At 40.4% G+C, this 26,515-nt stretch overlaps 1 protein-coding gene across 3 annotated transcripts in view; it reads left to right on the forward strand.

The window, feature by feature from the left end:
* tmco4 (transmembrane and coiled-coil domains 4) overlaps window positions 1–26,515 on the forward strand; it is a 109,771-nt gene that overhangs the window by 73,968 nt on the left and 9,288 nt on the right. Inside the window, exon 14 of one of the 3 annotated variants that reach the window (XM_048561726.2) lies at window positions 2,499–2,560. The exons of the other annotated variants lie outside the window; for them this stretch is intronic. Within the exon in view, the coding sequence (XP_048417683.1) occupies window positions 2,499–2,560 (62 nt within the window). The remainder of the gene's footprint in view (window positions 1–2,498; window positions 2,561–26,515) is intronic. 3 annotated transcript variants of the gene reach the window in all.

The raw sequence follows: 26,515 nt of genomic DNA on the forward strand, positions 1-26,515 counted from the left end.
TTCCAATGAAGCGTCAGTGTGTTTTCCCATCTGGCTTTTAAACTCTGGAGTCCATTGAGCTGGATTGCCTCACTCCTGATTTTCCTTTGTAGTAGAGTGTATATGGGGTCAAGTTTTACGTGTTTATTAACAGCATGCTTCTGAAGTGCCAGGCTTCTAGGAATTCCCGTGCCTGTCTCTGCTTAGCTTGTCCCAGGATTTTGGTGTTGTCCCAGTCGAATTGGTGGTTCTCCTTATCCATGTGGGTTGAGATGAGTGAGTATTAGTCGTGTCTTTTTTGTAGCCAGTAGGTGTTCATGTGCTCTTGTTGTTAGTTTCCTTCCTGTTTGTCCGATGTAGTGTTTCACACAGTCTCTGCAGGGGATCTTATAGATGACATTGGTCCTGTCCATGGCAGGGAGTGGGTCTTTAGTTCGGGTGAGCAGTTGTCGTATGGTTGATGTGGGCTTGTGCACTACTCTGATGCCCAGCGGTTGTAGGTGTCTTGTGGTTAGTTTCGATAGTTCCTGATGTAGGGTAGTGTGATGAGTATGTCGGGGTGTGTAGAATCTTCCTGATGTTGTTCATGTAGATATCTTCTGACCCAAGTTTTTGGATATCCATTGACCTTGAAAACCTGGAAGAGGTATTGTTCTTCCTCTTGGCATAGTTCTGTGTTGCTGCAGTGTGTTGTTGACCGTTTAAATAGTGTTCGCACGCAGCTTCATTTGTGTGTACTGGGATAGTTACTGTTGAAGTTCAGTACCCGTTTTCTGTGTACTTTTGTTTGGAGTTCCCCATTTGTCATGCACTCTACCATGATGTCCATGAATGGGAGTTGTTTGTTCTTCTCCTCTCTGGTGAATTTTTTTTCCAGTTGAAGGTGTTGTTTATAAGTTTGTATGTCGCCTCTAGTTTGGTCCATTTAATGATGACAAAGGTATCGTCCACGTAGCGTGTTCATAGCTTTGGTTGATGGGAAAACCAGGCGGGAAAACACACCAATGCTTCATTGGAGGCTGCACTGAGGATGTTACCCAGCATGGTAATGAAACGTGTATGGAACAACAAACCAGCTTGACCAGCCAACCAACCTCAACAATTGGGTTTATCTGAAATTATTGTTTTTTAATCAGACTTTTTAGTCTGGTGTGTAGGTAGCTCTGTATTTGCAGCTACCTGTATGTAAATTAAAACCTGCGATTCAAAGGAGAGTTCAAACCTGCACAAAGGAAAAATCAATTTATTCAATACACAGATGGCTGTATTGGTATTTGTGCTTCGAGTTAGTGCTACTGTGACTTCTATCAAGAAATTATCCCAAAGAGACCAGATATGTGGGGTATATATTGTTCAACTCTACTTTTTCTCATATTAAAACTAAAGCAACACAGATGCTGGAAATCTAAAATAAAAACAATAAATGCTGGAGAGACTCAGTATGTTTTGTGGCAAAGTTAACATTTCGAGTCTGAAATGATCTTATTCAGATACCTTTTTTCATATGAATGTCATGTTCATCACCTATTCTTAATTGTCCTTGAAAAGGTGGTGTCTTGACCCACAGCAGCCTATATGGTGATGGTATATCCACAGTGCTGTCAAATGAGTTCCATTATTTGATCCTACAGTAGTGAAGGAACAGCATTATAGTTCCAAGTCAGGGTGATGTGTGGTTTGGAGGGGAACTTGCAGTAGCACGTGTCCACATGCATCTGCTGCCCTTGTCCTTTCAGGTGGTAGAGATCATAGGTTTAGAAGGTGGTGTCAGGGGAGCTTTGGTGAGTTGCTGCAGTACATCTTACGTAAGGCTGTTGCTGTGCGCTGGTGGTGGAGGGACTGAATGTTGATGGTGGTGTTCATGCATCAATCAAGTGTCTGGATCTTGTTAAGCATTGTTGGTTCTGCACTGAGGAGTCTTCCTTCTCCTTTGCGATTTGTGTGTTATAGATGATGGACAGGTTCTCAGAGTCATGAGGCGTGATACTTACTGCAGAAAACCCCCAGGACTGATCTTGTAGCCACCATATATACTTGACTTGCCCGGTTCATTTTCTGGTCAATGGCTAGCCCTCAAGATGTTGATAGTGGGAGATTCAGTGATGGTAATGCCATAGAATGTCAAGAGGTGATGGTTAAATTCATCCTTGTTGGTGATTATCACAGTCCTGGCACTTCTTGGCACAAATATTAATTTTTATCTAAAGAAACTGATCAGTAGCCACCTTGAGTTCCACAAACTCTGAAATGTGGTGTCCTGTTGAACCTTATAACAATGCATCCAATTGTGAAGTCTTGAAAAGCTGACTGGGAAATTCTAGAGTGTAACATATTTGAGATTTTAAAAATTCCACAAAAATAGCATTAGTTATGGTGAATTACCAAATAACATTTTCTAATGTACCACACTGTACCAGCAATACCACATGAGTAATGGCCATTTTATCCATCAATGTGCCATCTCTTTATTCTCCTGAGACAGTTCTGGATAAATATTTCTGAATTTCTGTCATTATTAGCAAAACTCCAGAATATCCAACTTCATATCTCCATTATTCAGCTCTAGCCTGCTACTTCCCAGGTAAGCTTTATCCTTCATATATTTTAAATAGATCCTTCTCCTTAAGGTGTTGTCATCTTCCTTTGCAGAACCATGTCAGCACTTCTGCCCTTCCTTACTATGGGCCAGTCTCCAACACCCTCTTTCTGTCTAAATCCTTAACAGTGTTGTCACCTCTGGAATTTGCCCCAGTCTGTCTGTATTTGAATCTTTCTACCCCAGCTGCAGAAATGAAAACTTCATAATCCAAGTCATAAATTACATTTTCACACTGACTGTAACAGTGATATTTTTTCCCTTCTCTTACTCATCTTTGAAGCAATATTGTGCTCCTCCAAGTCTTTGACTCTACTCTCCAGTTCATATCACTAGAGATCCCCAAAATCCATCCTTGGTCCTTTCTCTTCATCATGTATTGGAGCCCATTGCTGACATCATCCAAAGACATGCAGTCAGGGGTTCCAGACGTGCATTGGTAATAACCAGTTCAACCCTTCCATCATCTTTTAATCCTTCAAAATCTTTTTACCTGGTTTTAAATGAGCCTGAATTTCCTCCACTTCAGTATTAGGTGACCAAATATGTTTAGGTTTCTGCCAAAATCCTAATACTCTTGCCTCCAACCAAGTCCCTCTCCCCAGGTTATTATCTCAGGTTGCATTGGACTTTTCAGCACTTTGATGTTCTATTTAACCTAAAAATGGACTCCTACTCCATAAAATAAATACCAACATCATACTTCCACTATGTTATGTACCTCACACTTAGCTCAGCCTATCTGCAGCTGAACTTTGTTCGTTTTTTTGTCACTTCCGGACTTGACTATTGTAACACTCCTTCAGCCAGCCTTCCATCCCCCAGCAGTAAATTACAGCACACCCAAAATTAAATGTCTTTGTGCTACCCCGCACCAATTATTACTCTTGCATCAGTCCAACCATTGCTGAATTATTTGTCTTTTGGTCCCCCAGTGCTTTCAATTTAAAATTCTCATTTTCACAAACTTGACCATCTATATAATTAATTCCTGACTTCCAACCATATGCAGAACTCTCAGTTCCTTCAGTGGGAGGGTTTTACTTTAGTCACTCAGGCCCCACTGTCTGAAATTCACAACTTACCTACCCACCCCCCCACCCAAACCTCTGTCCCAGCCTTCCTCCTAGTAAAGATTCCCCCAAGCTGGCTCCCCTCCAGCACCGCATCTCCCTTCCCTGCAGCTCTGACTCTGGCGCACCTCTGGCTCTGCTTCCCCCACCTGAGCACGAGTAAATGTTCGCCTTTAGCATTGGCACCTGGTCTTTCTAAATTCCAGCACACACTCCCTTATTATTCAAAAAGGAATTCCTGATGCAAATTTAATCAATATTCATGACACACACACTCTTGATATTCCTGACACATGCACTGTCATGGTATTCCTGACACTTGCTATCTCTACATTCTTGACATGTGTTTCCTCTTTATTACTGTCATGGTCTCGCTCTATATTCCAGGCACACACTTCCTGCTATGATCTGACCCATACTCCTTCTGCATTCCAAACTCTCACTCCGATTGCATTCTGGTCATAGTCTTGTTGTTATTTCCAGACTTGCTCGCCCTCTGCATTCCTGATTTATGTTCTTTTGGAATTCCTGGCACTTTTCCTGATGTATGCTACCTCTGTACTGCAGACTGTAACCTTTCTTTATTATAGAGTGTATTTTCTCAGTATTGATGACATGTCTTCTGTGTATATCTCAATTTGCTTCCCAGTTGTGCGTTAACTTTGTCATTTTTATACTTCTGATCTTTATCTTTATTCAAAAACATGTGAAAACTCAGAACAGGAGATAAGACCCCACAAGTTTGCTCTTTCAATATGCTTTCCTTGATGTGACAGTGCGAAGTTCCCAAACTATATTGTGTGCAATTTTAAGGCATCTGTGAATATACTGTATCCAAATGTGCAGATGACACAAAAATAGATGGGAAAGCAAATGATGAGAATGACAGTGATATAGGCAGATGAGTCAGCAGGGAAAAACTTAGATGGAATGTAATGTGGGAAAATATGACGTTACGCACTTTGGCAGGAGGAATAGAGGAGCTGAATATTATTCATGCGGACAAAAACTGCAGAAATCTACGGAACAGAGTCATTTGAGAATCTTCATCCAAGAATGACAAAAAGCTAGCATCCAAGTTCAGTGAACAATAGGAAAGGCAAATAGAACATTGACCTTTAATTTAAAAGGAATGGAGTATAAAAGTAGGGAGGTTTTGTATAAAACTATGCAAGGAGCTAGTCAGACCACAGCTGCAATACTGTAAGCGGTTTGGGTTCCTTATCTAAGGAAAGTTATGTTAGCATTATACTAGGCCAAAACCAGGTATGAAGGGCTGTCTTATGAGAAGGATTGAGTTGGGCTTGTGCTCATTGGAATTTAAAAGAATGAGAGGTAACCTTACTGAAACATACAAGAATCTTAGGGGACTTGACCGCATAGCTGTGGAAAGGCTGTTTCCCCTTGTGGACAGTCTAGGATCAGAAGGCATAATCTCAAAATCAGAAATCTTACGTTTCAGACAGGGGTGAGGAATTTCTTCTCTGAGGGTAGTGAATCCATGGAATTCTTTACTGCAGGGGGCTGTTAGGACTGGGTTCTTAAATATATTCGAAGCTGATATAGACATTTTTAATCAGTAAAGGAATCAAGGGTTATGGGGAAAAAGCAGGGAAGTGAATTTGCGTATTATCAGATCAGCCGTGATCTCATCAAATACTGGAACAGATTTTATGGTCTGAAGAGCCTACTCTACGATGTAAATATTGTACTCTTATCTCCATGTGTGTTACTCATAAGCCTTGTCTGTTCCTAACTGCATAATTCTTCAACATTTTTTTTAATATTTCACACTGATCTGTGAAAAGTAGTTCTTTCTAAAACAGCATCTTTCGCCCTATACTCAATCGCAAGTACCTTGACTTTGTCCACATGTCTCAGAATGCGTAAAATGCAATGTATTTTATAAGTGGAAATTCCTTTTATTTTCCAACTGAGAGTAAATAGAATGTCATGTATTCCAATTCGGAAAGTTTTTACAATTTAGGAAGAAGTAGAAATATCCAAAGTGTTGTCTCGAAGCCAAGGTTATTCAAGTTCTAACTACCATAGATAAAACAAGCAGCAGTCGAGGTGGAGTAATGCGTGAACTGGAGTGAACAGATACACTGGCCAATGTGGAATTAGCTGCACAACTGGAGGTTCCCCTTCAGCTCAGTCTAAGCTAGGTTGTCTGCTCACAGCATAATTGCATTAGGGAAGATGTAAATCAGGCAGAATTCAAATTCTTGATTCCAGTAATCCATGCTCGAAATTCTTTGCAGTTGTAAGGTTCGCATTAACCAACTGCAGCTCCCAGCCATGAACCATTTCAACTCCCCCTCCCATTCCGCAGCCTGCACTCCCACCACAATGCTACCCGAAGGTTGCAGGAATGGCAACTCATATTCTGCTTGGGAACCCTGCACCTCAATGGTATCGATGTGGATTTCACAAGCTTCAAAATCTCCCCTCCCCCCACTGCATCCCAAAACCAGCCCAGCTCGTCCCCACCTCCCTAACCTGTCCTTCCTTCCGTCTATCCCCTCCTCCCACCTCAAGCCCCACCACCGATTTCCTTCCCACTAACTTCATCACGCCCCCTTGACCTGTCCATCTTCCTCGAACTGACCTATCTCCTCCCTACCTCCCCACCTACACTCCATCCCTGCCGCTTTGACCAGCCTGTCTCCTCTCCACCTATCTTCTCTACCCATCTTCTATCCGCCTCCCCCTCTCTCCCTACTTATTTCAGAACCCCCTTCCCCTCCCCCATTTCTGAAGAAGGGCCTAGGCCTGAAACGTCATCTTTCCTGCTCCTCTGATCCTGCTTGGCCTGCTGTGTTCATCCAACTCTATGCCTTGTTATCTCAGATTCTCCAGCATCTGCAGTTCCTACTATCTCTACAGCCCACCAGCTTATCTTGCTGAATGCTTACTGAAACATGATCAAATCCATGAAACTGTGCAACCTTCAAATGCAGGCATTCAGGGATAAGTTTGAAAAGAATATTGGGAGAGAAAAAAACCCACAGGATGGTTATCATTGTATCTCCCCTCATTTTAAGTATGTTGCTCGATCAGCAATAATTAGCAATTAATTACAGCGGATGCCATATATCTTAACGTGCCAGGTGTGGCATGTGCCTGTTGCATCAGAGAGTGACCAAATACAAAGAGAATATTTTATTGTGTGTCAGCCTTATCTATCTTTCAGTGCAAGTTAGTTTTGATGAGCAAGCTAATTATTATTATCCATCTGTCCAGCTCTGTATTTACCAAACCACAATGAGTCAACAATGAAAGAGAAACCAAACCCAGGAGATAAGTATTGATATATAACAGAGAAATACAAATCAAGAACAAGAATCCTTGTGCTGTGGCTTGAGTGATTTGATGCAGTGTTTCTTTCCTTCCACTCATTCTAAAATAACTTAAGAACATAGACCATGTAAAAAGATATAGCAGCAGTATTAGACTATTTAAATGATCAACTAAGACCTGATCGCAGCTGATCATTTCTTAACCCCATTCTCCTGCCTTCTCCCTGTAATCTTTGATCCCATTACCAATCAAGGACTTACCTCTATCTTAAATATACTCAATGACTTGACCTCCACAGCCTTCTCTGGCAATGAGTTCCACAGATTCAGCACCCTCTGGCTGAATAAATTTCTCCTCATCTCAGTTCTAAAGGATCTCCCCTCTCTGAGGGCCATGCCCTCGGGTTCTTGTCTGTCCTAGTAGTGAAAACGTCTTCTACACATTCACTGTATCCAGGCCTCTCAGTTTTCTGAACATTTCACAGAGATCCTCCCTCATTCTTCTAAACTCCATCAAATAAGAATCCAGAATCCTCATATGCAGTTCGACTGCTCCATCCCAGGGATTATTATTGTAAATGTCCTCTGGATCCTCTCCAAGACCAGCACATTCTTCTTTAGATATGAGGCCCAAAACTGCTGACTGTATTCCAAGTGCAGTCTGACCAGAGCCTTGTACAGCCTTCGCAGTGCTTCCATGCTCCTGTATTCTAGGTCTTTCAAAATGAATGCTAACATTTTGTTTGCCTTCCTAACTGACATATGAACCTGCATCTTAACCTTAATAGAACCCTGAACTAGGATTTCTAAGTCTCTTTGTGCTTCAGCTTTCTGAAGCTTTCCTCATTTAGGAAAGTACGGGATTGGAAAATACTTTATTATCAACCTGCTAATCTCAAAAATTAGTGTTCCGCAATTTTACTGTTCTTCAAATATTAATCTAAATCTTCTGTAAATTGTACTCTACTTTGTGCTTTTTGCACATTCCAAATTGCACTTTCACAATTCTTTGCCTCAAGTATCTAAATTTTGAAAAAACTGTATCTAAGTATCTAAACTACCTTTTTTTAATCTTGAGCTGTAATCCCAGTTCAAAAGTTTATGGCAGTTTCAAATGCCCTGGTCCTTAATTTGTTGCACCATGGCATCTCAGGACATGGGCCCCTATTAATTAGACTCTTTTTCCTCAGCCTACAGCTTGAAAAGCTCTTACATTAAAATTGCTGCAAGTGTCAGCTGGGACCTTGATGAAAAACATGAATCTTCCGCAAATCCTTAATCAATTAGTTTTAAACATTTCTGCAAACACTGAGGAGTAACAAAGAAGGGGTAACTAAAAGCCAAATTAGTGGTAGGAACAAAAGTAGATGGAAAGAACATCTGAGTTAAGAGGAAGTTGAAGTAAAAGAAAATCATTTCAGCATTTAAAGTTTTAAAATTCTCTGACAACATTTGAGTGCATTGACAGGCCTGAGATTTCACATTGTCAGATATTTCCAGGTCCAGAGAAGGTGAATGGCATTTTAAGAACATATATTTCAACATTAATCAGGTTCTTACATTGTTAAATATCAGCTTCAGTTTTCTGCTACAAACTTTATTTGTCAACTGATGCAAAACTACAGCAATGTTTCAGAACAGCTGTACCCTAGAACTTTGTGGGAAGCAAGGGAAGAAATTGCTGGGTCCCTTGCTGAGATATTTGTATTACTGAAAATCACAGGTGAGGTGTCAGAAGACTGGAAGTCGGCTAACATGGTGCTACTATTTATGAAGGTGGTAAGGAAAAGCCAGGGCTACAGACCAGTGAGCCTGACAAGGGAGCAAGTTGTTGGAGGGGATCCTGAGGGGCCGGATGTACATGTGTTTGGGAAGGAAAGGACTGATTAGCGATAGTCAACGTGGCTTAGTGCATAAGAAATCGTGTCTTTCTAATGAAGAGGATTGATGAAGCAGAACAGTGGGCATGATCTACATGGACTTCAGTAAGGCTTTAGTCAAGGTTCCACATGACAAACCAGTTAGCAGGGTTAGATCACATGGAATGCAGGGAAAACTAGACATATGGACACAGAACCGGCTCAAAGGTAGGAGACAGAAGGTGGTAGTGGAGGGTTGCTTTCCAGTCTGGAGGCCTGTGATTAGCAATGTGCCACAAGGAGCGGAGCTGGGTCCACTACGTTTTGTCATTTGTAGAAGTGATTTGGATGTGAATATAGGAGGGATGGTTAATAAGTTTGCATATGACACTGATTGATGGTGTAGTGGACAGCAAAGAAGGTTACCTCAGAACAATGGGACCTTGATCAGATGTGCTGAAGGGTGGTAGATAGAGTTTAATTTAGATAATGCGAGATGCTGCATTTTGGAAAGGCAAATGAGGGCAGGATTTATACACTTAGTGGTAAGTTCCAGAGGAGTGTTGTAGAAAAGAGACCTTGGAGTGCAGGTTTGTAATTCCTTGAAAATGGAGTCACAGGTCGACAGGATAGTGAGGATTTGGTATGCATGCCTTTATTGGTCAGTGCATTGAATATAGGAGTTGAGACGTCATGTTGTGGCTGTACAGGGCATTGGTTAGGCCACTTTTGGAATACTGCGTGGAATTCTGCCTGCTATAGGACGGATGTTGTGAAATGTAAATGGGTTCGGGAAAGATTTACAAGGCTGTTGCCAGGGTTGGAGGGCTTGAGCTATAGGGAAAGGCTGAATAAGCTAGGGCTATTTTCCCTGCAGCATCAGAGGCTGAGGGATGACCTTCTCGAACTTTATAAAATCTTGAGGGACATACATAGGATGAATATCCAAAGCCTTTTCACCAGGGTAGTGGAGTCCAAAACTAGAGGACATAGGTTTAAGGTGAGACGGGCAAGATTTAAAATGAAACTGAGGGGCAGCTTTTTCATGCAGAAGGTGGTGCATGTATTGAATGAACTGCCAGGAAAGTGGTGGAGGCTGGTACAATTAAAAAATGTAAAAGGCATCTAGATGGGTACATGAATGGGAAGGGTTCACAGGGTTATGAGCCAAATGCTGGCAAATGATACTAGATTAATTTAGAATATCTGGTCAGCATGGATGAGTTGGAGTGAAAGGTCTGTTTCCATGCTTTGCAACTTTGACTGTATGAATGGATGAATCAATGTACTGTTTCCAACTCTTCTAAATTAACTGGGGAATTTTTTTTTAATCTTGAGAGTTACAGCTAACAGTAGGTGGCAGAGTGGCAAACTATTAAGTGGAAGAATGTGGGAGGATGGAGTGAGCCATGATTCATCTCAATGACCTGACCATCCTCATTTACTTGGAGTAAACAGCAAAGGAACCATGTTGAGTAGATGAATAGGCATGCAGCAATTCACAGATATATTTGTTACAAAGTACAGTATGTGAAAATGATTCATTGGGTTCAGCTGAGTATTTCTGGTGATATGACGTGAAGTGTAAGAACATATCGCAATGGTTGTAAGTGTAGCAGAACTGATGTTGAATCACAATTGGTTTGGGGGAGGTTGGTGGCATTGTGGTAATATCTCTGTACTGGAAACTCGTTGAAATCCCACTATGGCAACAGGTGAAATTTAAATTCCGATAACAAAAGTTAATCCCAGTAATGGTGACAATGACAACACTCATTAAATTCTATAAAAGCAATCAAATTTACTAATTTCTGTGAAGGAAGAAAATTTACTGTGATTACCTCGTCTAACCCACAGATGTTTGTGCCCTCCACTGTGTGTGCATATAGTATGAGCTTGTGTCTATGTTTGCAATGTATGACTATCAGCATGTCTGACCTGCTGGCATATATCCAAAAGATGTTTCACCTTGTAGGGAGACTAAAACTAGAGAAAATATTTTGAGAAGAAAAGTCTCCCCTTAAAAGCAAAGATGAAGTTTTTTTCTCTCTCTCAGAAAGTAATTAGAGTGTGGACATTCTGCTCCCCAGAAGATCGTGAATTTGGCTCTTTAAATTTATTCACGGCTGAATTAGGTAGATCTTTGAAAGACAATGGAGTCCAAGGTAATAGAGTGCAGACAGGAAAATGGAGGTGATACCCCAACCAGATCAGCCATGATCTTATTGATTGCTAGATCAAACGCAAAGGACCAAAAGGCCTACTTCGGCTATATGTCCTTACATGCGTCCATGCCGGTGTTTGTGCCATACATCATACTTGCCAGTGTTGAGACCTTAAATATTTGTGTGTATACCCAGCATGTGTTAATAAGCAGGGTACTTATTGTAGCAGTAAGCATAGAATCTCCATCAATCCACACAGTGAGGAGGAAAGGCAGGTTGTAAGCAAGTGATCTATCAAATCCCTGCATGAAACAAAAACAGAAAAATGCTGCTCAGCATGTCTGGCAGAACCTAAGAGAAATGGAGTTAACATTTCAAGTTGATAACCTTGAATCAGAGCTGTAAATAGAAATGTCTTAAGCAAGAGCAGAGGCAGGGAAAAGAGGAAAGAACAAAAGGGAAGATTGACTGTAAGGTAGAAGGCAGAAGAGATGAAATGACAAAAGAAGTGATGGTGAAGGTGAAATATATGGTGATGGGATAAGAAAAGAAACAAAATATGTATCTGGATTAGATGTGAATGGGAAAAGCAGAGTCCAACAAAATAGCCATCCAAAATGAAGTCCAATTATGATTATTCTATGCAAGTTAAATGCTGGTTTGAACGCTAATTATTTTTAGTAGCTAACTAAAACCCAACAGATTGGCAGTGTGTGGTAATTTCCAACGGATTCTGGTTAACATTCATTGTTTTGATACCAAGATTGTTTCACATGCTTCCTGATCACTTTTGAACATCACAGTTTTCATTTCCGTCAATGTCACTTGGATTTCACTGTTGCATTTTGCCATAACAACGGTGAATGTTAACTGTGTCTTCGTTTGATCTAGTGGGAAGAAACTGTGACACTTGGGTCAGAATTGCATTAGATAACACAAAAAGACAATCTAAGCACGAAGTAGTACAGCTCAGAGATATTAGATCTGGTAATAGTCTTATCTGTCGGTTGTACTGATTTTCACTATTGGAGCAAAGTCACAGAAGCAGGATTGTAATTTCTGTGGTGCATTGGTTCAAATCATACACAGTACACATTGTTTTCACCTCACTATTTTTGTTACCTACCTTCTGAAGAAGGCACAAGTCCTCCGGAACTTTCCCCAAGTGACTACTCTTCATGTTGATCCAAGGCAGTGAATGTTGGATTAGACGGGAGTTAATCATGGCTGTTAGTCAAACTACATCAAAATATATTATTTAACATACTGAATCAAACTTTAAACAGTAATTTGAATAAAACTGCTCCAAGTTTGAATTAATTTGCTGTATGCCGCTTTAGACATGTTCAGTGATATTGGTAGAAATTTTGTTCTTAGATGTGGCTTTCAAGCAAAAGGTGTCTGTTTATTGATTCTATCATTTAATGCCAAGACATAGTTGTTCTGTTTTGTTAGATTTATTTTAATTCTTAAAAAGACATGCATCCAAGCAGCAGATATAACCTGCTTATTTGGAGAGAAGGAGACACTTTTGCTGGCCTGTAGATGCAATATGTGAACCATCTGTTTGTAATGAAATGTGCAAAGATTTGGTTAACTTCTTGTTTCAGGTTTTATTTCTGCACATAAGGAAGTGGTTTGTTCTCTGTCTTTCAGCACTCACAAAAATAACTATTGGATTTGGTGTTGGCTTTGAGTGTCCTGTTGTTGTGAGGTTAGTGTGTTGGCTTTGAGTATCCTGTTGCCATGGCACTTATGCATTGACTAGGAATGTCCTGTTAGTGTGAAATTAGTGTGTTAGCTTTGGATGCTCTACTACTGTGAGGTTCAGTGTGTTGACTTTAGTATCCTATTAACTGCAAGTTAACTTTTAGTGTTTTATATTGGAGAAGTTAAAATATAGGCTTTCAGTGTGTGCCAATTATGAATTGAAATGAGTTAGGTTTATTGTCATGTACTCGCATGAATTCAGTGAAAAGTTTACAAGTTGCCACTTATGGCACCTTCAGAGGCCAGAGAGTTAACATTGCTCCTTAATTGTAGAGGCCAGCACACCTACGTGCCTATCATGAGCAACTAATAAGTTGGAACAGTTCAGATAAGTAGGTGTCCATCCATATTTAGCAGCAAGGTAGGCCTATTGCATGGTGCCAATGGAAAGCTTGCCTCTGAATGAATAAATCCCAGAGCACAATCCACAGAACCGTGGAAAGTTTTACAAAGTTGGGCGAGGAACAAAATGTAGAAAGGAAAACACCCTATACATAGACAAACATTCAGGGGTCAAGGAAAAAATTTACTGGAGTGCAGTTTTATTCCTTGTGGAGATGTTGAAGAATGCTTTTCTGTAGAGACATAAATTAATAAATATGCTAAGGATGACAATGTTTACCACGGATAAATTATTCCAATTAATTTTAAGTATTTGATTTTGTGCTTTGTAAAGAGATGGGTGAAAGGCTGCAGATTGAGGGGGTTTTAATTTCCTGTTGGAATATTTTCAGTTTCATTGGCAACAAAGTGCAAACAAGAAATCCTTTCCAGTCCAAATTGGCTTTGAGAATGATTAAATACCAGTAAGTCAACAAATAACACAAAAGCAAAATGCAGTGAACTGTTGGAGCTGCTTTACAGACCCCTGACAATCTTAGAATTCTACAACACAGAAGGAAGCCATTTGACCCATTGTGCTTATGCACACACTCAGAAAGAGCTGTTCAAGTGTTGCACTTCCCTGCTTTTTCTCCATATGCTGCAAGATATTGCTATTTAATAGATATCGAAAGTTACTTTTGAATTGTTTGCCCCATTATAGATATTGAAAGTTACTTTTGAATTGTTTGCCCCATTTTGAAACTAGTGCATTACATTGAATGATGTCATTAGCTAGAAATAGCAGGTAAAATGTATTGCCCTTCCCTGAAGTGGGTATTGTAGCAGGAGCTACTTAATCGGAATACCTTCATCTTCCCATCTCCACTCCAATTTGATCAAAGTGAGGAGACTTGTGAATGGCTTTCACATGCCAGCATCAGCTTGATGTCCTTAAGTAGGCATTTAATACCCATCTAAGGTCCTCATCCACTTTCCACTGGTCTTTACCCAGCAGCAGTAGAGACTTCACCTTTGGAAAGCTTGAAAAATGAATCCTGTTCTGGTTGCTTGCAGACTTCCAGCATGGGAAATGTGACCTCTTGTTGTCAGGCACTGAGTCCCTGATTAGGAGGACCTGGCAGCATAGAGGGGAGGGACTGCTATTGGCCATCCTTCTTCTCTTTCACATTCTGTTCACTCTCAGCCACAGCAGCCACTAGTTATAAAGTATACTCTGCCCTAATAAAATGATATTGGAAAAAAGGTCTTCTATGCTCACTTCAGGGTAATTGTGAGATTGCTATCTTTATTCATGATTTGCCAACCTGTCGCATCACTTTTTCACAACCTTTTCTCTCAATACTTTTATAATTTTTATTAGACCTCTGTTAATAGTCTTTATTCCAGTTTAAAAAAAGAAACTCAGTTATTTGGAACAAACACAGAGAATGCTGGAGAAATTCAAAACTATCCTAAAGAACGTAAGGCTGAGAAACTTGAGGCATGTTTACGAAGATGGAATTGGGACTTCATAGATATTACAGAAATTTGGCTGAAGGACTGGCAGCTCAGTGTTCTGGGTTTCAGATGTTATATAAAGGACTGAAAGGGAGGAGGGAGAGTGGTGTTTTTGATTGAGAAAAACATTACTGTTGTAATTGGACAAGATGTTTCTTTTAAAAAATCATCCAGTGAAGATATATGGGTTGAAATTAGAAATAAGAAAGGAATGATCACCTTGATGGGAATCTACCATAGTGCTCCCCACCAAAAAAAAGTCAAGGGAAATTGAGGAGCAAATATGTCGAAAGATCTCAGATACATGTAAGAATAATAAGATTGTAATAGTAGGTCATTTTAATTTTATAAACATTGACTGGGAATACCATAGTGTTAAAGGTTTGGATGGCGAAGAATTTGTTAAATGTGTTCAAGAAAATTGCCTTTATCAATGTGTCAATGTTCCTACTAGAGAAGGAAGGAATAAAACTTGACCTTTTAAGTAATGAGGCAGGGCAGATGACTGAGGTGATAATGGGGAAACACTTTAGGACTACTAATCATAATACTATTAATTTTAAAATAACTATGGAAAAGAAGAAGCCTTTGATAAAGTTCAAGTTTTTAGTTGGAGTAAGGCAAATTTTAATGGTATGATACAACTTTCAAAAGTTGGTTTGCAGGTAAAGGGATGTCCAATAAGTGGGAGGCTTTCAAAAGTGTGATAACAAGAATTCAGAATCATTATGTTCACTGTTAGAGTGAATGGCAAGGCTGGTAGAGTGAGAGAACAATGGGTCAATAAAGACATTGAGGCTCTAGTCAAGAATAAAAACGAATCCTATATTAGATATAGACATCTGGGTTGAAATGAATCTCTTGAGCAGTATAAGGAGTGCAGGGGCGTTCTTAAGAGAGAGATCAGGAAGGCAAAGAGAGAAAATGAGGTAACCTTGACAGAAAATGTTAAGAATAATCCAAAGAGATTCTACAAATACATTAAGATGAAGAGAGCATCCAGAGAGAGAGAGTTGGGTTCCTTAAATATCAAAAAGGTTATCTTTGCATTGAACCTCAAGAGATGGGAGAGACATTAAATGAATATTTCAGTTCAGTTTTAACTGTGGAGAAAGAAATGGAGGCTAGAGAACATGGGGAAATAAATATTCTTGTTTTGAGAACAGTTCACATTACAGCAGAGGAAGTGCTAGAGGCCTTAGAAAGTATAAAAGTGAATAAGTCTCCAAGACCTGATCTAGTATATCTCAGGATATTGTAGGAAGTTAAGGAGGAAATTGCAGGGCCCCTTGCAGAAATATTTGTGACATCTATAACTACAGGTGAGGTGCAAAATGACTGGAGAATAGCTAATGTTGTGCAGAAGCAGAAGTTGCTGGAAAAGCTCAGCAGATCTTGCAGCATCTATGAAGAAAAATCAGAATTAACATTTTGGGTTCTAACGAAGGGTCACCAGACCAGAAACATTAACTCTGATTTTTCTTCACAGGTACTGCCAGACCTGCTGAGTTTTTCCAGCAACTTCTGCTTTTGTTCCTGATTTACAGCACCGCAATAATTTTGGCTTTGCTTTTAGCTAATGTTGTGCCTTCGTTTAAGAAGGGATGTAGGGAGAAACTTGGGAACTATAGAGCTGTGAATCTGACTTTGGTGGTGGATAAGTTGTTGGAGGTAGTTTTGAAAGATAGGATTTATACGCACTTGATTGCGTTTTTTGAGGAAGTAACTAAGAAGATTGATGTGTGTAGAGTAGTGGACTTTGCTTACTTGGAATTTAGTAAAGCCTTTGACAAGGTCCTGCATGGTAGATTAATTCGCAAAGTTAGATCACATAGGATTCAAGGTGAGCTTGCCAGTTGAGTGCCAAATTGACTTGAGTGACAGAGATTGGTGGTGGATGGTTGCTTTTCAGACTGAAGACCTTTTACCAGCAGTGCTCCACAGGCATCAGTGCTGGGTTCACTTCTGTTTGTAATTTATAGAAACAATTTAGATGAGAATATAGAAGGCATGGTTAATAAGTTTGTGGGTGACACCAAAATTGGTAGTATAATGGACAGTGGGGAAGGATAGCTAAGATTACGAAGAAATCTTGATCAGTTGGGTCAAGGGTTAAGAAGTGGCAGATGGAGTTTAATTTGGATAAATGCATGGTATTGCATATAAACAATCAAGGGCAAAACTTATTTGATTAAACCTAGGTCTTCGGTCGTGCTGTAGAACAGAGGGACCTAGGGGTTCATGTACCTAATTCTTTCAAATTGGTATCACATGTAGACAGGATAGTTAAGAAGGTGTTTAGCATGCTTGCCTTCATTGCTCACACCTTTGAATATAGGAGTTGGGATGTCACGTTGAGATTGTACAGGACATTGGTGAGGCTGCTTCTGGAGTACTGTGTCCAGTTCTGGTCACCTTGTTACAGGAAGTATATTATTGAGCTAGAGAGGGTCCAGAAGAGATTTACCAGGATGTTGTCGGGATGGAGGTTTTGAGCTGTAAGGAGAGGCTGGATAGGCTGGGTCTTTTATCATTGGAGCATCGGAGGTTGAGGCAGGTCCTAATAGAAGTTTATAAAATCCTGAGGGGTATAGATGAGATGAATAGCAAATGTCTTTTCCATAAGGTTGAGCATTTCTGGACTAGGGGGCATATTTTTAAGGTGTGAGGTGAAAGATTTAAAAAGGAACTGATGGGCAACTTTTTCACACGGAGTGGTTTGTGTATGGAATGAACTTCCAGAGGAAGTGGTGGATGCAGGTGTAGTTACAATGTTTAAAAGACATTTTGATAAGTACATGAATAAGAAATGTTTGGAAGGATGTGGGCCAAATGCAGACGTATGGGACTGGCTTAGTTTGGGCTTATGGTCAGCAGGGACTGGTTGGATCGTAGGGTCTGTTTCTGTGCTGTGTGACTCTATGACTCAAAGAGTCATTATATTAACTCCCTCTCTCCACAGATGCTGTCAGCCCTGCTGAGTTTCTCCAGCATTCTGTGTTTGTTGCAGTTTTCTAACATCCATAGAATTTTGTTTCTATTCAATTATTTTAAGGTTTTCTAAATATCATCTGATTTTCCTGGTGTCATTTCAATAAATCTTTGTTGTTCTCTTTCCATGACCTGAATATCCTTCCTACAATGAGTACAAAGCTGCCTACATAAAAGGCTTGGGGACCACTTTGGAGAACACCTCCGCTCGGTTCGCAATAAACAACTGCACCTCCCAGTCGCAAACCATTTCCACTTCCCCCCTCCCATTCTTTAGATGACATGTCCATCATGGGCCTCCTGCAGTGCCACAATGATGCCTCCCGGAGGTTGCAGGAACAGCAACTCATATTCCACTTGGGAACCCTGCAGCCCAATGGTATCAATGTGGACTTCACCAGCTTCAAAATCTCCCCTTCCCCCACCGCATCCCAAAACCAGCCCAGTTCGTCCCCTCCCCCCACTGCACCACACAAGCAGCCCAGCTCTTCCCCTCCACCCACTGCATCCCAAAACCAGTCCAACCTGTCTCTGCCTCCCTAACCTGTTCTTTCTCTCACCCATCCCTTCCTCCCACCCCAAGCCGCACCTCCATCTCCTACCTACTAACCTCATCCCACCTCCTTGACCTGTCCGTCTTCCCTGGACTGACCTATCCCCTCCCTACCTCCCCACCTATACTCTCCTCTCCACCTACCTTCTTTTCTCTCCATCTTCGGTCCGCCTCCCCCTCTCTCCCTATTTATTCCAGAACCCTCACCCCATCCCCCTCTCTGATGAAGGGTCTAGGCCCGAAACGTCAGCTTTTGTGCTCCTGAGATGCTGCTGGGCCTGCTGTGTTCATCCAGCCTCACATTTCATTATCTTACATAAAACTTTAGCTCTATTCTGAAAATTGCCTTGCACAAATTCAGCAGCACCTGCTTTCCCTGCTTATAATCAGAATTCAATTTGCCTTCTTTAGCTGCAACATGATTTTTAAACACCTCTATTGTCGAAATCTCCCTCTACTTCCACTCTGCTATGAGTTTTGTATTTAGGATACATTTGCTCTTTCTAGTGTTTATGTCATACTTTCTGCATTGAGCTACGATCTGCATTGGTAGCTGCATATGTTTAGAAAATACATTTTCTTGGGTTTTCTGACCTTCAAATCATTTATTGACCTTACTCTGATACCTGGAACAAATGCAATGCTGCATGCTTCGTCGCTGAACATGTAAAATACAGACTAAGGAAACAGAGTTGGGTGCATTCCAAGATCTTCTCCATTGTGATAGTACCAGTGTACTTTAGGTTCCCTTTAATTACAACCACAAATTAATCTGTAATTTACTCTGATATTAGCAGATTCCTTACTATTCCCCAATTCTAACCAGATAGTACAACCATTAATGCAAACTTTCCTTCCTGTAACTGTAATTTTCTCTTTAATGAGTAAGACCTTTGCTGTTTCCTTTTCTATCATCTCCATTCCTCCAGAAAATATTTAGCCCAGTTTCAGCCAAGGCTCCACTATCATATTCTTTCATCATAGTCAGTGTGCATTGTTCCCTGGCCTTCTTTATAATGGCATGCACATTCTTACATAAAAACTACAACTTTGACACATACTTACATATTGCTCATAAATGTCTCCCTCCTATTGTATTCTGTCTTTTACTGTTGTTCTCCTTCATCTCTGTACCCTAAAGCCCACATTTTCATGGCACACTGCCTGGAGTTGATTAAGTTTGTCTATCTTGGCAGTCAACCATATGCTCTAAGATTTATTTCTCCCCTGCTTTGCTGTTTTCAAATCCTCATCCCCTCCCCAACATGTACGATTTAACCTTTAACTAGTTAATGGTTGCAGGTTTAAGTGATCCCCACCCTTCTGTAAGATTCTCGTCTATCTGAAATGCATCCAGTTTTTTACAAATTTCAACTCTCTCTTTCTACCCTACTTATCAAACCACAATATGAAATAGCTAAGTTGTTTCTCTGTAACTGCCCATTATGTGGCACTGGAGGTAAGGCTGAGGTCATTGGCCTGGAAGTTCTGATTAACACTCTTTAAAAAATCTTAATTCCTCAAATTCTGTTTTCAAGATTCCCATTGTTTTATTTCAGGGTTTTACAATCATAGTTACCTAAAATAGAGAGTCGTTCGGCAGAAGTTATTTCCTGATAGATTATTGAGCTTGTTAAGGAGCAGGTGTTCATATCTGATATATTAGTTAATTAAATAAAACAAGCACATGATCATGATAATTGGGGATGATTCACTGACACCAGAGTAGAAACCGACTGCCAGTGCAGAGTGTGTTGGTCTTGTTTAAGTTGTGGGGGCAACATCTTCCATTTTAGCAGATGTGTTCGGGATCTTTTTCCCCCAGCATCTTCCTCCTCTTCTTCTGAGCTTTCTTACACCTGCCAAAAGGAGTCTCATCAATGAAAACTGCTGTCTGTAGACCACTCATTAAAATTGCTGCCTAAAACATCTGTTGATGAGAACTCTCCAAAAAGAGCTCCACTTTGATCTGATCACTTATTATTATATCATACTATAAGGGCAGATTATTTTTTCTGGATCATTCAGTTGTCTGAACTCTGGCCAATAGCTGTGGAACTGATGATGTTAGATGACCATTGTCCCATCTCCATTTGAAGGTTAGTCTTCACTCTAAGAATGAAACCTTCTAATTTTCAAAAACAATATGCTGATATTGGGTACATTTAGCACCAGGTAGTCTGTTGTCGCTAGTTCAGTTTGCATCCTGACATATGTTCCTCATAATCCTTCCTTTTTGTTTTCCCATATTAGAATTTTGAAAACAGTGTGACTGCTTAAATGACATTTCATTCAACACATTAAATACCTGGAAAAATTCAGGTTTTAAGAAACCGCAATGTACAGCACCAACCTGATACGTCATTGATTCCAGTATGAAATCCAGTGCCAATGTGCTTACTGTCCTTTTCCAGAATCATTTCCAAAGATGTGCACGTTAGGTGGATTGGTTATGGGAAAATGCAGGGTTATAGGTATAGGGAGGGTCTGAGTGGGATGCTGTTTGGAGAGTCGATATGGACTAGATGGGCTGAATGGCCTGCTTCCACACTGTAGTGATTCAGTGATTTCCACCCACACTGTTATATCCTTCATGCTTGCACTTGGGAAGCTCCAAATAATGTTATTTATTTGTCTGCATATAGAATGTCCTTTAGGTACCATTTAAAGTCTCCTGCACAGGCACAAAAAGGACGGTGTATTTGGAAAGAATAAAGAATCAAACTTCAAGCCTACTGGATAAACGAGAAGTAGGACAGTTAATACAGGACTGAAGGTGTTATATCTGAATGCACGCAGTATAAGAAAGAAAGTAAATGAGTTTGTGGCACAGATGAAATTGGCAGATATGATGTAGTGGGCATCACAGAGACATGGCTGCAAGGGGATCAGGATTGGGAGCTGAATATCCAAGGCTATTTCTCTTAGTGAAAAGGTAAGCAGGTGGGCAGAGTGGGTGGGGTTGCCTTATTAGTAAGAATTGAAATTAAATCAATAGCAAGAAAAAAAGTAGGGTCAGATGGTGTAGAATCTTTGTGGGAGGAGTTGTGGAACCGCAGAGGTAAAGAAAGAGCATAGTTGGAATTATGTACAGGCCTCCAAACAATAGTCAGGAGCGGGGCGCAAGATACACCAGGTGATAGAAAAACTGTGTAAGAGAAGCAGTTACAGTGATCATAGGGATTTCAATATGTAGGTGGACTGGGAAAATCAGGTTGGTAGTGGATTGTAAGAAAACAAATTTGTGGAATGTCCACAAGATGGCTTTTTGGAGCAGCTTGTGCTGGAGCTCACTAGGGAACAGGCAGTACTAGATTTAGTGTTGTGCAATGAGGTAGACTTGATAAGGGTGCTTAAGGTGAAGGAACTCTTAGTAGGCAGTGATCATAATATGATTGAATTTACTGTGCAATTTTTGAGAGGGAGACGATAGAATCAGCCGTATTACAGCTGTATAAAGGCAACTACAGAGGCATGAACTGACTGGGAGAGGAACCTAAGAGGAAAGACAATGGAACAGCAATGGCAGGAGTTTCTAGGATTAATTCAGGAGACACAGCAAAAATTCATCCCTAGGAAAAAGAGGCACGGTACAGGACGATAAGGCAACTATTGCTGAATCTGAAGTCAGAGACAGCGTAAAAGCAAAAGAGAAAGCATATAATGTGGCGAAGGGCAGTGGGAAACCAGAGGATTGGGAAGCTTAGAAAGACCAACAGAGGGCAACAAAAAAAGAAATAAGGAGGGAGAAGATTAAACATGAGAGAAAGCTAGCCAGTAGTATAAAGGAGGACTGAAAAAGTTTCTTTAGATATATAAAAGGCAAAAAGAGAGGCAAAAGTGAACAATGGACTGCTGGAAAATGACAGCAGAGAGATAGTAATGGGGAACAAGGAAATGGCTGAGGAACTGAATAGTTACTTTGCGTCAGTCTTCACAGTGGAAGACATGAGTATTATCCTAAAAATTTGAAAGGGTAAGGGGGCAGAGCTGAGTATGGTGGCCATCACCAAGGGGAAGGTGCTAGAAAAACTGAATGGCCTAAAGGTGACTAAATAATCAGGACCAGATGGACTACACCCCAGAGTTCTTAAGGAGATAGCCAAAGAAATAGTGGAGACATTTGTGGTGATCTTTCAGGAATCGCTAGAGTCAAGGAGGTCCCAGGTGACTGGAATATCACTAAAATAACACCCCTGTTTAAAAAGGGAGTAAGGCAAAAGACTGAAAATTACAGACCAATTAGCCTAACCTCAGTCATGGGTAAGATTTTAGAGTCCATTATGAACAATGACATTTCTAAATATTTGGAAGTGCATGGTAAATTAGGACAAAGTCAACATGGCTTTATCAAGGGGAGGGTCATGCCTTTGAGGAAGTAACGAGCAGGTTAGACCAAGGAGAGCCAAAGGATGTTATCCACCTGGACTTCAAGAAGGCCTTTGACAACGTGTCGCACAGAAGGCTGCTGAATAAGATAAGGGCCCATGGTGTTCAAGGCATGGTGCTAACATGGATAGAAGATTGGCTGTCTGGCAGACAGCCAATGGGGAGGCAGTGGCCTAGTAGTATTATCGCTGGACTGTTAGTTCAGAGACCCAGATAACAACAAATATCTGAAATTAAGAGTCTAATGATGACCATGCATCCATTGCTGATTGTCAGAAAAACCCATCTGGTTCACTAGTGTCGTTTAGGGATGGAAACTTCCATCCTTTCCTGGTCTGGCCTACATGTGACTCCAGGCCTACATGTGACTCCAGACCCACAACAATGTGGTTGACTCAAAACTGCCCTCTCGGCAATTAGGGATGGACAATAAATGCTGCCTGGCCAGCGACATCCTTATCCCGTGAACGAATAAAGAAAAAAAAAGAGAAGTGGGGATAAAAGGGTCTTTCGCAGGATGCAGCCAGTGACAGATAGTGTTCCACAAGGGTCAGTGTTGCAACCGCAACTTTTCACTTTATACATTAATGATCTAGATGAAGGAACTGATGGCATTCTGGCTAAGTTTGCAGACAATATAAAATTAAGTAGAGGGACAGGTAGTATTGAAGATGCGGGGAGGCTGCAGAAGGATTTGGACAGGTTAGGAGATGTGGCAAAGAAGTGGCAGATGGAGTACAATGTGGGAAAGTGTGAAGTCATGAAGCTTGGTAAGAAGAATAGAGGTGTGGACTATTTTCTAAATGGGGACGAAAATTCAGATGCCTGAAGCGCAGAGACTTGGTAGCTCTAGTCCAGATTCTCTCAAGGTGAACTTGCAGGTTGAGTCAGTAGTGAGAAGGCAAATGCAACTTTGGCATTTATTTTAAGAGGACTTGAATAAAAAGCAAGGATGTACTTCTGAGGCTCTATAAGGCTCTGGTCAGGACACATTTGGAGTATTGTGTGCAGTTTTGGGCCCCATATCTCAGAAAAGATGTACAGGCCCTGGAGCATGTTCAAAGGAGGTTCACAAGAATGGTCCTTGGAATGAAAAGCTAAACATATTGAGGTACATTTGAGGACTCTGGGTCTATACTCAACAGAGTTTAGTAGGATGAGGGGGGATGTAATTGAAACTACAGAATACTGAATGGCCTGGACAGAGTTAATGTTGGGAAGATGTTTCCATTAGCAGGAGAGACGAGTGCCCGAGGGCACAGTCCTTTAGAACGGAGATAAGGAGAAACTTCTTTAGCCCGAGAGTGGTGAATCTATGAAATTCACTGCCACAGAAGGATATGGAGAGTAGGATATTGAGTATATTTAAGACAGAGATAGATAGGTTCTTGATTATCAAGGGGATCAAAGGTTACTGGGAGAATGGGGTTGAGAAATTTATCAGCCTTGATTGAATGGTGGAGCAGACTCAATGGGCTGAAAAGCCTAACTACAGGTCCTGTGTCTTATGGTCTTATCTTTTCTCAGCAGACCTTTCTTACCATACCACTCCTTGAGCCACTAACCTTATCTATCATAATATCCAACAAGGTGTCCTTGTAGCAATATAAAACACACCCCCACCCCACCAGCGGATAGCCATCGTTTTCCTTTATAGATCCTTGGGGTCACACCTCCTGCACTCTGTTCTAATACCATCCTTTCTTCTATTTACTATGCGTACCTCAAACTGAATAACATTTAAAACCACCTGAAGACGTTTCCTACACCTCTGTTTGTCCAGGAATCACATGTCTTGCAAGCTGTACACACCAAGCCTTCCACTGTGCTGCCATGATTACTGGATTGAAAGGACTGAATTCTATAACTTCATATGGTTTCAAGCTTCAGGGCTTTTTACAATCCTCATGTGGGAATCATCAACCTAAACAATCTTTAAATGAAGGAAGTACCAAAAGATTTCACTTCTTGAAAATTTACTTTAATACCAACCAGAATTGATGTAAATTAAGCATAAATTAAAAGGAAAATTACATTCAGTACAAACCATTAAGAACACTTGCAATACCAGATATGGTTATTTGTGTTACTTCCTGTACATATTTACCACCATTTGCAATTCATTGTCTTTCCAATTTGGCCTTTGGCATATCATATCTCTCATTCAGTCAATTTGGTCCTCGAGGTAACTACAACAGTTGTTCCACTCTTTATCTGTAGATAGTCAGTAACCAACGGGCACATCCTTGCAGAACCCCCTTGGCAAGATTTGCAACAGCCTTGATAGCTCAGTTTTACCAAGGACTCCTTTAGCTGACTTATGGAATAAACTTCATTAACCAACTGCTCATCTCTGGCAAAACTGGAATTTAGCAATCACAATCCATGATGTAATCCTGTTTTCTCCTGTTGTAGTGTCTTTTCTGTAGCCAAATTTTCAATATTGTACAGCTTCTGGATCAGAGTTCATCGCAGGCTGAACCTTGGTTCAGGCTCGATTGTACTTAGACAGATTCCTTCTCACTGTTGGCCTCTCACTTGCCATGAAGAAATAGAATCCAATCTGTGTTACAGTCTTATTGACATGAGTATTAATGCTCTGTGGCATGCTTCAGAAGACAAATCATTCAGAGTATTTTTCTTGTTTTTTTTTCATTTCTCGTTCCACTTCCAAAGGTTCTGGCACTCATTGGGGTTCTGATTTCACAGGCACTGATCCTTGATTAATTATAGTTACAGAAGTGCAAGTCATTGTCAAGTAGCTTGTCCAAATGATGAATCTTATGAATGAACTTAGACAGTGGAAATCATACAGTTGTTCAACAGCAAAAGACGATCCTTTTATCATCCATTGTCCATATGCATATTGTATTGCTTGCCATATCGTGTTGAAGAAGATGAATTTGAGTTGATTTTATTCTTCTCAACCAAGTGTTGTGGAGACCAATACTTAATTGAGAAACTAAAGTGACGTCGTCAAGCCTCAGATTTGCAATGGGAAGAACTTGTGCCCGAATTATAAAATATCAAGATAAAACCAAGACTTGTAGTACAGGGCACCAGGAAAGTTCAAAGAAGATGAGGTAAATCAAAACATAATGATTTAAGTGGCATCAAGCTTTGAATTTATAAATCTGTCAAGTAAAGGAGAAAAAAATTGAAGGAAGTTAGGATTTTCCCAATTTTGAATTCCTTGGGGAGAAATATTTAAGGAGATGGTGAAATAATTTTGCATTTCAGCTCACTGATAATGCAGGAATCAGAACAGCATGTAAGAATTCAAGGTTGGAAGGAATTTTTGGAGGAATGATAACTCACATTATAGACTCCGGGTGAAAGCCTGACCCCACAGTCCTAGAGGGCAGAGGATGGGCTAAAACCCACAAGTGCTGGACACCATTTGAAAAGTCAAACCTCAGTAACGTAGTGAAATCTGTGTTAGAGAACTGTTTAGCTCCTCACGGTTCTGACTCCACCTTAAAACAATAATGGTTCTTAATTTTAACAACCAAGTGTGCTTAGATTAGTGCCAATAGCTTCACGTCATTTATTCTGTCATGGACAATTGGTTAGCAATCGATCAAGCTCGGTCATTAAGTTGGAAAGAATATCTTGGTCACATGTGAAAAATGGCCACTTGAGAGAGTTTGACCAGCTTTTGTGGCACGGTAGCACAGCAACAATTGATGGCTCCAGGAAAAGATGAGAGAAGTATAAAGATTGAAAATTGAAATCGAAGACTTAATTTTTTTTGGTTTTCAAAAAGTGATTGATTGATCAAAACATTCTCCCTTTGCCGCTGGTCACTTAAGCTCTCAGTGAATGGCAACGAAACCACAGTAGTTCCTTCACATAATTACTTGAGTCACACAAGATGAGTCTTTCATGTAGCTTGATGTGAGGTATTTATGAATTGTTACATTAATTATTGCAACTAAATGTAATCTGAGAAATATTTTTAGACTCAGAAGATTTCGGCACTTTCCATCCAGTTTG

This window comes from Stegostoma tigrinum, chromosome 28, assembly GCF_030684315.1.
Source record: "Stegostoma tigrinum isolate sSteTig4 chromosome 28, sSteTig4.hap1, whole genome shotgun sequence".
In the NCBI taxonomy this organism is placed as follows: Eukaryota; Metazoa; Chordata; class Chondrichthyes; order Orectolobiformes; family Stegostomatidae; genus Stegostoma; species Stegostoma tigrinum.